The 13307-nt window shown below is 40.7% G+C and overlaps 1 protein-coding gene across 4 annotated transcripts in view; it reads right to left on the minus strand.

Annotated features, from left to right (window-relative positions):
- Positions 1-13307, minus strand: part of ASAP1 (ArfGAP with SH3 domain, ankyrin repeat and PH domain 1) — a 349074-nt gene that overhangs the window by 95011 nt on the left and 240756 nt on the right. For all 4 annotated transcript variants that reach the window (XM_070630982.1, XM_070630980.1, XM_070630981.1 and 1 more), the window contains exons 6-9: positions 12382-12456; positions 11836-11885; positions 5365-5494; positions 4012-4097 (exon numbers count right to left, since the gene is read on the minus strand). In XM_070630982.1, the coding sequence (XP_070487083.1) occupies positions 4012-4097; positions 5365-5494; positions 11836-11885; positions 12382-12456 (341 nt within the window). The remainder of the gene's footprint in view (positions 1-4011; positions 4098-5364; positions 5495-11835; positions 11886-12381; positions 12457-13307) is intronic.

The following is a 13307-nucleotide window of genomic DNA, read 5'->3' on the forward strand; positions in this document are numbered from 1 at the left end:
GGGGGGAGGATTTTCTGTCTCAATGGATTTGCCTTTTCTGGACATTTCATTTAAATGGAATCATACAATATATGACCTTTTGTGTCTGGCTTCTTTCACTCAGAATTAATGTTTTAAATGGTCATCCATGTTGGAGCATGCATCAATATTTCATTCCCTTTTATGGCTGAGTAATACTCCATTGTACGGTTATGCTATATTTTATTTATTCATCAGATAATGGATATTTGGGTGTTTCCACATGTTGGCTATTGTGAATAATGCTGTTACAAATATTCATGAACACATTTTTGTTTAAATACCTATTTTCAATTATCTTGGATATATACATAAGAGTGGAACTGCCAGGTCATATAACTCTATATTTAACTTTTTGAGAAGTTGCTAAACTATTTTCTAAAGCAGTTGAACCAATTTACATTTCTACCAGTAGGTACTGAGGATTCCAAATTTCTTCACATTCTCACCAAGACTTACTTTCTGTTATGTTGTTGCTGTTTTCCATTAGTCATCCTAGTGGGCGTGAAGTGGTATCACATTGTGGTTTTGATTTGCATTTCACTAATGACTAATGATGTTGAGCATTTTTTTCATGTGCTTTCTGGCCTTTGTATACCTTTTTGTGAGAAATGGCTATTCAAATTCTTTGCCAATTTTTAAACTGAACTGTTGATCTTTTTGTCGTTGAGTTGTAAGAGTTCTTTATATATTCTGGATACAAGACCCTTATCAGATAAACGATGTGCAAATACTCTCTTCCATTCTGTGGGTTATTTCTTCACTTTCTCAAAAGTGCTCACTCACAAAAGTTTTTAATTTCAAGTCCAATTTATCCATTTTTTTCCCTTTGGTTTCTTGTGCTTTGTCTGTTTTGACACACATTTATTGAGCATCTTTTAAATGAATGAATGAATGTGACTTTGGGCAAGTTACTGATCTTTTCTGAGCTACAATTTCCTGATCGCTCTTGACAAATGTTAGCCATTATTACCTGTAAGATGAAGGATAATAAAGTGATGTTTGTAAGTGCTCGATTGTGCAGATCATAATGGTACTTGCTAGGTGGTAAAAGGAGCCGGTGAGCAGAAGGATAATATGTTTGTTTTGAAAGCAGCACGTACTGACAGTGTTCATGTTTGAAAGTGAGCAGTAATTGGTGTGGGTGAGCTGAAATGGGGAACAAAAAGTCAAAAGCTCTTCTTACCTGCCCCCTTTATTTCTCCATCGTAGCAGCTGCATCCCCACTGCGGCGCTACGACTACACTAGGCATTACCGGAGCAACCTCATTCTCGAGCACCACCTGACTTTGTACTGAAAATCATTTTGGGAATTGGAATAAGGACTTAGAATACGAAATCTCTCTCTTTTTAAAAGTCTAAGTAGAGGATGCCTTACAGGTCCATTATATGAATACTGAAGGTTTTGAGGGACTGACTCAAGTAGGAGAGAGCAAGAGCAGTCCTTGAAAGAGAACTATGCTGGCTTCTTGCTGTGATGGAGTTCTTGGGGTTCAACCATGGGGCAGCTAGGGTTGAATCCCATTATAACCCAGTTCTACTACTTGATATCTTCAAATATTTCTCCCCAAAAGGCAGTTTTTACTGGGTAGGATCTCCTTCGGCTGATCTTTCTCTGCCCTGGGGAGACACGCTTTTACCAGATTCCAATGGCCAAATGCTTGTCATCCTCCAAGACCAATCCCAAGTGCCACCACCGCCTTCAAGGAACCGTCCTTCGTCTCCCAGGTCAGAAGTCTCTCCTTCTGTTGATGCCCCATGTTATTAGTTACTTCCTAGCCCCATTAGGATTAGTGATAGAACTGTCTTACTCCCTATACCACATAATTAACTCCAGAGGGCAGAAGCCTTGTTTCACCTCTGTACCCTAGAACCTGCCAAAGTACCTGGCCTTTGTTAGGAGATTAATAAATATTTGTGGGAAGGAGAAAAAGGCAAGAGAAAAAGTACAAAGGGAGGATGTGTTAGCTATATAGGTTAGAGTTGCTCTTTTTTTCACCTTTACCAACAAAGGCAAATATATGTAAAATTCACAAAACATCTTACACTTTGGGAAACTCACGTTTGTTTAGGTTAAACCCTCCTCTACAGAATTAGAGAAGTTTGAGATCAAAAGAGATTTCTAAAATCAAGTGAAATCAGATTTGCTGCCAAAGTGTCGTAACTGAGAAGACTGAGAGATTCACTTATTTCTGCAAAAGTCTCAAAGCAATGATATGTTTCTAGGAAAACTAAAATTGATGAAAGATGAAAAACTCCACCCTAAACTAAAACCAGGGACCACCACAGCACATTTCAAAGTTTCATAAGTGCCTCACTACACTATGAAGCCAAATGTCAGTCCAGGTCTTCACTATGAGACTTCTGTAGGCAAACTTTATCTTATAAATGTGAATCTGTTTCCACTTTAATGTATTATTATTTTTTTAATATCTGATACACATTCATACCAGGTAGAATTTACTTGGAAAAGAGGAGAAGAGTTAACAAATCAAATTTATGTACATAACAATTCGATTACTAAAAAGCTTTTCCTGAAGAGAAATAATCCTGGACAATAAAATACACATACGGATGGTTTTTCATGCCACTTAGAACCATCACAGCAGCAAACACGCACAATGTAGCAGGCACTGGGCTAAGCTCTCCACATGCATCATCTCACTGCATTCTCACATCCTCCCAGAACCCGAGAAGGGTCTATGAACCTACACCCCACTTACAGATGAGGCCACTGAGGTTTAGAGAAGCACCCAATGCAGATCACACGGTTCCCCAGCTGCAGCGCCAGGATTTGAACTCATCTCTCTGTCTGACTCAAGCCTTGTGCATTTCCCATAATACTAATGCTGACCTCCTTAAATGCCTCAGTTGAATACAAAGATCTTCCCAGACATAACATTATCAAAAGGAATAAGAGGACATTATAAATTTAAATTTTTTGGAGAGTAAGCATTTTATCTAGTCCTCATGACCTTTATGTTATTCTACTTACAAATATGGAAGCTGTCTGAACCACTTTGGAGAGTCCTTGCACTATTTTCTCTGTAACTTCCACCGACTCAATACAGACTTTAATAGTAATGGGCACATTTTCACACAAACGCTCTATTTGAAAACCCAGAAAAGCTAACCCAATAGTAAACAAGTAAATAAGCAAATTCGGTGCCAGAGGATCTCAAACATAATAAACAGGTAGTCCTGCCATGTAAAGAAGCAAACATGGTGCCAGTCTACAGCAAGGACGCTCTCAAAGCACACCAGCGATCACAGAGGATTCAAGAGTAAACACAAAGTATTCTTAACGTCCCAAGTATTTATTTCATTTAATTTAGATTATGAAAAAAAACCCCCAAACAATCCCAAGCAGGAACATGTGGTACAAATGACCAAATAATAGGTAAAATGCCAAGTAAGGCACAAGGGGGACGGGGTCACTAAGAATGCCTCTTTAGTGACAGGGAAACATACATATCTGCAACAAGACAGCCACAGGCTGTCCATGCCACTGTTAGCAGTTTAAGACAGATGGCATTTTTTTAAAAAAAAAAATATATATATATATTTATTTTTATTGTGTTAACAGTGGCTTATAACATTATATAAATTTCAGGTATACATCATTATATTTCTATTTCTGTGTAGATTACATCCTGTTCACCACCCAGAGACTAATTACAATCCGTCACCACACACATGCGCTTAATCACCGCTTTCATCCTCCTCCCTCCCTCCCTCCCCCCCTGGTAATCCCCAATTTAATCTCAAGACAGCATTTTTGAGGAGCCAAATAGTTGCACTCATTTGAGTTACTGATTTATAGAAAACAATGAAGACTGAAGACAATACTATTTCTTATCATTTGGGTGTGGAAGGTCATTATATCACTATATATAGTGATCAAATGAAGACCAGAGAGAAAGAATTAAGAAAACCAATGAAGTGAAGGGGCTTTACTTGGGCTAATAATTATGACTGCAACATTCCACTTACTTGCACTGTGCATGGTAATACTTTATAAGATTCTGCAGCAGATCCACACCCTTTTTGGTCTTGATTTCATTAACTTTAATGAGATACTGTGGAAATAAAACAGAATTGTATGTTGATCATTATGGACACAGTTCTTCAGTCATGGGTTCGGGTGGCAGATCACCAATCGGGAATCTGCACAAGTTACTGAGCCCCAGCTGCCTTTGGACAGTGTGGGCTTAACTCAGGGAACGCTGATTCGGCACAGCCACAAGTGTACAGAACAAACTGATTAGAGTGTTAGCATTTTATAAATGCTTAAGAGTAGTTTACCGGACAAGCAGAAGTCAAACACAGCAAAACATTCTGGAATAACTGATTATTTCCCCTTGGTGCAGTGGCTCTCAAACTTACAGTTCATGTGTCAAAACCTGAAAGATGGATTATTCTTTGCAGAAAACAAGAAAAACAGCATTCTCTCGAGGAACAGGTCATAAGATACTGCAACTTTTGAGACCAAGGAGGTGAATTAGAAAGAATTTTTGCCACTCAAAAATGAAAGAACAGAACAAAAATAATGCATTACTAGTTTATGCAGTTAACTAAACACTACTAGCTCTGATTTTCACAACTGGCCAAGATTTTCTGTTGATACTGTTTGCTTCTTGTTCACTTGTTTTATTGTGTGGAAGTGTTCATGAGCAGGCAAGTTCAAGAAGGAGCCAAAGGTTATGACGGGGAAAAAAAGGAAAGAAAAAAATGTAAGGAAGAAAAACTTAAAAGTTGAGAAAATTCCATCCATTTTAATACTGTCTGAAGACTGCAAAAGGAATTCCATCACTTAACATCAGCATTAGAATGGGCTGGCCTCTAGGTCGAGGAGTGCCAGGGCTCAATGGGAACTCAGTTTGAGAACCACTGCTCTAAGTTTAGGGCAGCATGCTTTTTGTTGCATTTTTTTCACGAACTCAGACTTTCTTAATGACTACTTCATTTAAACTTTCATTCAAATTGGACACATGGTTAAAAAAAAAAAACATGCTCTAAACCTGTACCAAAAAACTTAATATTCATCAGTGTTATCCCTCATCAGAATTTTTTTTCCACACTCACTCTCAAGCAACATTAAAGTTCTCACCAAGAATCCTGTTTTGGCTTAAAGAGCCCCATAGGACCCAGGCTCAAAATATGAGACAACAGTGAAATGGCGGATCCCAAAAGGCTTGGAGAAAAATGGAGATTAGAATCCTTAGGAAACAGTCCCCTCCTCTAATAATCAAACACAGCCTGCTTTTAAGCATAAAAACTGCTGACTGGCAGGAAAGATTACTGTTAAGAAGATTCTAGGCCAATGGCTGAAGAGTCTGCTCTTACTTCGCACATTTGGAGCTGGAAGAGGCGCCGCTCCTTCTCCATCTCTTCTGCGATCTCGGCTCCAGTTATCTCGGTTCGGATCATCCCATGCTGTTTGGCATGCTCTCTTTTCTCCTTTTCAATTTTCGTACTGTCATTAAAGCAGATGTCATCATTAAAACAAAAAACAAAACAGAACAAAGCCCACAGACACTTGCGTCTTTCCCTTAATGAGAGCCACTTGATTATTTCTTAATGATTAGAGTTAAGAGGCAGGAACACTTAAGTTGGTAACATCGATCAAAAGTAAAACTCCAAGTTCCAAGAGAATGAACACATTGAATGGATTTTCATCTGGGAAACTTCTTACATTTTAACTTTGCTCTTAACACATGGATAGATTCATATAAATTCTCTTACATTTTGGTTGGTGTGAAGAAATTTTGACAGTTTACTTTTTCTTGGATAAAGCACTTTATGATGAAAAAGAATCACAAAGTTGGAGAACTGAGGCAAGTCTTGATTATCAATAGATTATGAGACTCAGAAATATTTCAAGACTATTAAACTATATAATGGGTCTTCGTGGGCAGGCACAAAAATTAGTCAAAGGTAATCTGCAATATTTCTCTAACTTGGGCTGTTTCCATATCCCAATAACATATTTTAATCATTCAACCATCTGGCACTGGGTTGTACAAAATAAGGACTGGGAGAAATCCCAATCTATAATTTGGAATCCTATGAAAACTTTTTCAGTAGAGAGGGGGCTGGGAGGGAACCAGGGAAATAAGAAGGGCCCACTTTAAACCTACAGCACCCGAGCTAATGCCTGGTGATGACAGATAACACTCTGGTAAGAACACACTAATGGTCACAGCCTTCTTTCCGAAAATCCATTTAACTTGAAAACAGAGTTCTAATTTCAGAAACAGCCTATAATTTCTAGCTGTGAATGCAAAGACTAACTGATTTAGCTTTCAAGTCTTCTTTTAAATTACGGTGGTGGGAAATGAAACTCCAAAGAAAGCCAGTAACTTTGTCTATATACTACAAACACAGTGGAAAGTCACCCCACTGACCCAATGGAAAATCTTGTACAAACCTGGATGGGACTCACTCTAATACTCTAATGCTATATCTAAGCATCACTTTTATCATGCCACCTTGGAAGTCCAACAGGTGTGATGGCAGGGATTTTACCCTAAAGAGAATAAGTCTCAGCTCTCTCTCCACTGGGGTGGGTGAGAAGAGAAGCAGGAAGCTATAGATGCTTGGGAAGAAACATGAGGGGCAGGCATAACTTAATAGCAATAGTAGACTGCTGGGGAACATGGTGACTTGACCGCATGTATTTAGCTATTCTTCCTTCAGCAATCCCACTTAAATGATAGTAAAGTCATTGAAAAAGTATAATCTCCCAAAGATAAGAATTGGAGACAAAAAAGGATGAGAGAATTCAACAAATATTTGGAAGAGCAGGTCTGATGAGAGAAGGAGTAAGAGAAAGTCTATACTCGAAACAACAGGGCTCCCTGCCTTCTTGGCCCGTGTGGCTTCCAGAACACCGTCATATACAATCACTAGACAGGGGGTGCAGAGAACTGAGGGTCCCAGCAGACAGACCTCTAGATAGTGACAAACAGAATATTCCTGATAAAAAAAGCTATCTTGACATCTAAAACTTAAAACCTAAAAAGGCAGCTCATTGTTTTCTTGACAAGCCCTGCTGACGTACACGAGCTTTCCATCAACTTTTGGGCGCCCTGCTCTCAAATACGAATGGGCAGGCAAGGGTTGTAAGATAATTGAGAAAAGGCTCCAAATGAAAGCAAGAGATCAAAATAACAAATGGGCGGGGGGTGGGAGGGAACCAGAGGCAATAAGGGAGCAGAAAAAAGTTTTCTAAAATGTAATCAAATCTTCAGAGAGTTAAAATATTGCACTTATGAAACAAGAAACAGAAACTATAAGAAGAACAAAAAAATTAATAAATAACCCAACTAACTGAGAAAAAGCACTTTTAGACATTTAAAATACGATAGCCAGAATAAAAAGTCAACTGAAACAGTGGGAAAAAAAGATTGAAGAAATAACCTAAAATATAACATAGACAAGTAGGACTGAAAAGAGAAGGAAATTCTAAGAACAATCTAGGAAATCTAACATTATATGATGAGGAGTTTTAGAAGAATAAAAAGAAAAAAACAAATGGGAGGAATTAAAAGAAAATTTCCCCAAAATTAAGAACTAAAAAATTGCAAACAGAGGGTCAACACACCACGGCACGTGAAGAAACTGTGAAATCTTTTATAAGAGAAGACCTTTTCTAATTGAAAATAAACCAAAACCCCCCATGTCACACATAAAGAAATGAGAATCAGAGAGGTATCAGATTTTTTCTCTAGCAGCACTGGAAATTAGAAAAACATAGAGCAATGCCTTCAAGATTTCAAGAGAAAATGATTATAAAATTAGAATTTCCTATTTAGCTAAATTCTCATCCTGTGTGATGGCAGAATGAAGATATTTTTTTGACATGCCAAAACCTAAAAATTTTACCTCCTTTAGAGCTCTTCCCTGGAAATGACTGGAGCTGATGTGCCAGCAAAATACGGAACTCTATCAGGAAAGAGGAAGTAGGAGATGTCCCTGAAGGGCAGTCCCAGGATGACGGCAGTCTGCTGATCTAAAGGGCCCTGGAAGGACGCCTCCAAGAGGGAGAAGGAGGAAGTGACGGAGAATGTCATAATAATAGATATCTAATCATAATAATATAGATCATGGGTTTTCCAAATGGAAATAAAATTGGTAGGTGTTGGACATCTGTTGGAATCGATAATAAAAACTCACAAAAGACTCATATACAACTAAGCAAATGAAGAAATGAGGCAATTATTTCATTAAGAAAAAGCAAAAAATTGTACTATAAGAATGGAAATTCAGGGGCCAGCCCGGTGGCGCAGCAGTTAAGTTCGCATGTTCCGCTTCGGTGGCCCGGGATTCGCCAGTTTGGACCCCAGGTGCAGACATAGCACTGCTTGTCAAGCCATGCTGTGGTAGGCATCCCACATATAAAGTAGAAGAAGATGGGCATGGATGTTAGCTCAGGGGCAGTCTTCCTCAGCAAAAAGAGGAAGATTGGCAGTAGATATTAGCTCAGGGCTAATCTTCCTCCAAAAAAAAAAAAAAAAAAGGATGGAAATTCAGGAGTCAGCCCAGTGGTATAGTGGTTAAGTTCGCATGGTCCACTTTGGTGGCCTGGGGTTCGTGGTGTGGACCTACACACTGCTCATCAAGCTATGCTGTGGTGCCATCCCACATGCAAAACAGAGGAAGACTGGCACAGATGTTGGCTCAGGGACAATCCTACTCAAGCAAAAAGAGGAAGATTGGCAACAGTTGTTAGCTCAGGGCTAATCTTCCTCACCAAAAAAAAAGAGAGAGAGAGAGAGAGAGAAAATTCAATCATAATACACCATTCAGATTGGCAATGAATATTTATACTCATAAAAATTTAATTACTGACAACTGGTTTAACCACAAATTGTATTAATCATATTGGATGATCAGGGGTGGGAAAGTGATGGGGGGGTGGTTGAGCAAGAGAGCTAAATCCTTATCACAGATGGCAACATGTCAGACAGACCAAGAAAGAACAGACAAAGAATACTGAGGAACAGGGAGATAAACAAACCAGGGCAGAGGTAAGAGGTGGACAAGGACAGAGACTAGGAGGGGAGGAGATGTGGGCAGGGGGCTGCCGTGTTTCCCCATCAGAAGCACATTCTTTGGCTACTTAATATACACTCTCCCCTTCATCATTAGACAAAGAGCCCTGGACCGTCAGGTGCAGCATAAATTCACTGAGTTTAGATTCTGAGGACAACACAGACAAGTGACCAGCAAGACAAGTTCGTAAGTGGCCTGAGAAGTGCTATGAAAGCATGTGGTCCTCCCTGGAATGCTTTATATTCTCTGATAAACCAGTGTTGAAGCCACTGTTATTTGGGGTTTCTATTATATGCAGTTAGAGCAAGTCTTATTTGATGTTTTATGTACACGTATTATTTTGACCACAGAATATGTCACCATTAAAAACTCTAATAGAAACCATTTGAGTGTCTACCCTATGCTAGACAACTATGACAGTTGCTTCAACACATTAACTTCTTTTGTCCTCACAAAAATCTTGAGAAGTAGGTAATCTGTATATTATTTCACAGGTGAGGATCATCCAGGTACGGTGGCTGAAAGTCACAAAACTGGTTATGTGGCACTGCCCAGATTCTCACACAGATCTCTGCCTCCTGCGTCTGTGCTCTTAATTACGACACCTCACTGCCTCCCAACTTCTAAATGGAAGACCGCAGAAAACGTCCAGCTTCCTCACTTATTAAAGCTAACAAATTAACTTTTTTTATTTTTGCACAAGCCATTTAGTTTTCTGTAACCCATAATCAAATAAGTCCTACTACATCAAACCAACAAATGCTTATTTTTTTTCTTTCTGCACATCAGTGAGAAAGAAGCCTATCTTAGGAAAATAATTTGATGACAGGGATTTATTAAAACACAAAAATAGGAGCCAGCCCGGTGGCATAGTGGTTAAGTTGGCACACTCTGCTTCAGTGGCCTGGGGTTCGCTGGTTCACATCCTCGGTGTGGACCTACACACCGCTTGTCAAGCCATGCTGTGGCAGCATCCCACATGGAAGGACTAGAAGGACTTGCAACTAGTATATGCAACTATGCACTGGGGCTTTGGGGAGAAAAAAATAAAAAACAAAAATAAAACCATAATCTTTTTGGTGAGGTTCTAACATTAGAACCCACTCAACTCGCTACTCCTGTTGTATATTTCCAAGTCTGGATAATTCCTTTATTCCCTAAATAAATATTCCCCAAGTACCAGCTATGTGCCAAAGACTCTGCTAGGCACTGGGAGATGAATACCATACACAAGTACAACGTGGTCCCTGCCCTCACCGAGCTCAGATTCTGGAGGACAATACAGAAAAGTGAACAGTCAGACAAGTTCGTACATCATGTGAGCAAAGGGCCCTGAGGAGCGCCCAGATCATCTTAGAACACTTCAGTTCTATGATATTCACAATACTGACCACCTGGCACTTTGAGGTCTTCAACCAACACGTGGATTTTCACATAAACACAGTGAGACCACCCAGCATCGGCAGTACTTTAGTTGACAGAGCACACGTTACGCCTTGTTTTGTTATTCCTATGTCCTACAAAGGAGATCCGCTCCACAACTAGTCAGGAGCTGAGATTTCTTCCCCCCCTTTTGCGCACTCCCGCCCCTTCTGTAAGTACTCAGTTCCCTTCCTTCCAAGTGCGTGCAGCTGCCTCTGGGCAGGGACAGTACTTGGCTCACAAGTGTGAGTGCTCACGACCCACTTTCACACAGAAAGATGCCATGGCCCACAGCATTCACTTCCATCAGCTGGCCTTTTTAAGAACCTTTTTGTTCTCACCCACATTTGAAACTGTCAAGGCACAAAAGTATTCCTAAGGCAGCAAGTCCCCAACGATGCAATTATTACATAAGCAATTACAAAAGTAGTTCAGGAAAAAATATTTATCCTAAATTTGGTTTTCTTTTGCTTATGTTTTCATTCTGCTGTTATTGCTGCCTACGGAAATGCTTTTACTCTTTTATGTTTATAGTTATCTTTACAGCCAAGCTTTTTATTAAATGCTTTAAAATAACATTGCTCCTCCCACCCCACCTCATGGTGTTGTAAATGTGTCAGGGTAATAATAATAAAGGAACGCACAGTATGAAGAGGAGCCAGGCCCTCACTGAGGGCTTCACGCATATCGCCCGAATCCCTCACGATAACCCCGTGGGAGGCCACCTGACTGCAGAGGCCGCGCTCTGCTGCCCAGGCTCCGGGGTCAACAGACTGGACTGTGTGCCAGCTGACACTCACTAGCTTTATGACCTTCCGCCCGCCCCTTATCCTCTCTAGGCTTCAGTTTCCTGACCTATAAACAGACAGTGAAAGCTGCACACGGATGGGCTGGTGTGAGGAGGTCATGCGTGTAAAATACTTTGAACAGGCCCTGGCAGGCAGAAAGCTGTCACAAATGCTCGCTACTGTTTTTATGATTTCCCAATTGCTATGTCACACAGAAGTGCAAACGGTCTATGGTTATATGCTAACTATAATGAAAGAGAAGGTATAACAGCCATAGGTCTCCAACTTGATAGTTAATATCAGCCATGATCCCAAAACGCTTGACAGCAAAAGTGCATCTTGCTCCAGATGACTGGCCTGGGAGCTGTGCCACTTAATTAGGTCGGCACACTCGACCTCTTGGCCCTTACAAGGACGGGCTAAATAACTGTTTGTCCAGGAGACACTAGTTAAGGGCCCTCCCCTTCTTCCAGTTATTCTTTTTCTTAGGAAACTCACAACAATATTAAAAAACCAAATCAAATCAAACCAAACAAAAAAAACCACTTACAACTTCGTCTCATAATCTTTCCAAGCTTTGTCAAATGGCTTCTTGAGATCCTTAGAAAAGAGAAAATGAAATTGAAATTGAATGCTCTTTTGCTTACAGGTGAATAAATAATTTTGAAGTAACATCTTAGCAAAATGCTTTCCTTTATAGGATACTTGAAACTTTAAACAAGACGCTTTTCACACACATCACACCATTCACTGCAAGGGTAGCCTGAGAGAGTTGAAGGGTGAGCGTTCCTAGCTGCATTGATGAAGCAGGACCCCGTGGTCCTGAGAGGCTGGGTACACAGCGCGAAGTCAAGACTCGGGCGCAGAGCCCCCACCCACTTAGGCTCTCACCAACATTCCTAAAAGTGTCTGATCTTGTGCTCAGTCAATAACATTACGCAAAGTGGCACATCTTTTCCAGTGATCATTTTCCAACAACATTTTTTACGCTAACAATGTTGAGAGTGCCTTTCAAATACAAGTACCATTATGATCTTAAAAGAGAAAAAATCAATCCTTTTAAGTTAAATCGAAAATCAAATTTCTGAACACTTACTCCTTTGACTCCCTTTAGGTCTCCTTTTAACAAGGAATCCAGGGTGAAGATGACATTGTGGCTCAGCCCCTGGAGCTGAAAAACAAAGCAGAGGTGGGTTAAACGAGAAAGAGCGGACAGAACAATGGACCAGCTCCTGCTGACTGGGGCTCTGTGGGAGGGCTCTGCACGCACCGTCTCCCTCGGCCTGAGGACACGTCCACGGTCAGGGGCACACCTGGCCCCACTCTACAGCACGTGAGCAGAGAGCTGGGATCTGCACGTAGGCAGTGTGGCTCCACAGCCTGCCTTCTGAACCACTACGCTGCAGTGTACGTACATTTGTACAAACAACTCCTCAGATCATGTTTAGAACTTTCCTTGCTTCTCCTGAAATGGTAGATCTTAATTTGACTTTTCTTCAGATGCGTCTGTCAGAGTAAGCAGGGGACTGTACAATTGGTTTTCACTGCCTCCTTTCTATATTCTTCTGTGGCGTTTATCAGTATCTGAAGTTACCGGTTTGTCTGTATGTGTATTCTGTCTTCCACACCAGAACATAAGCTCAGTGAGGGCAGGGAGCTTGACTATCCTGCTCACAACTGTAGCCTCAGGGCCTAGATTCCGTTAGAAAGACAAGATATTTAGGAAGTGCCGTCTGCAGCTGCGGTGCAGGTTTTTTCACCGTTCCGAGGCAGTGGCCTGGGTTTCCTTGATTTCAGGATGGAGTCTACAGAGGACAGGGAGAGGGAGCTGCTCCCCAGCTGGAGAGAAGAAGGAAGGAATGGACAAGTAGAGACAGGGAAGAGTTTATCATATAGTCCGTCTTCAAGGCGATCCCTACAATCTTGGTGAAATCAGTTTTAATGGCATGGAACCAAGGCGGCAGGGACCCACAGAACTGGGTTATAGATGGAGAAGTTGGTGGGTTCCCTCATTCAAGAAAT

Source organism: Equus przewalskii, chromosome 8 (assembly GCF_037783145.1).
Source record: "Equus przewalskii isolate Varuska chromosome 8, EquPr2, whole genome shotgun sequence".
Taxonomy (NCBI): Eukaryota; Metazoa; Chordata; class Mammalia; order Perissodactyla; family Equidae; genus Equus; species Equus przewalskii.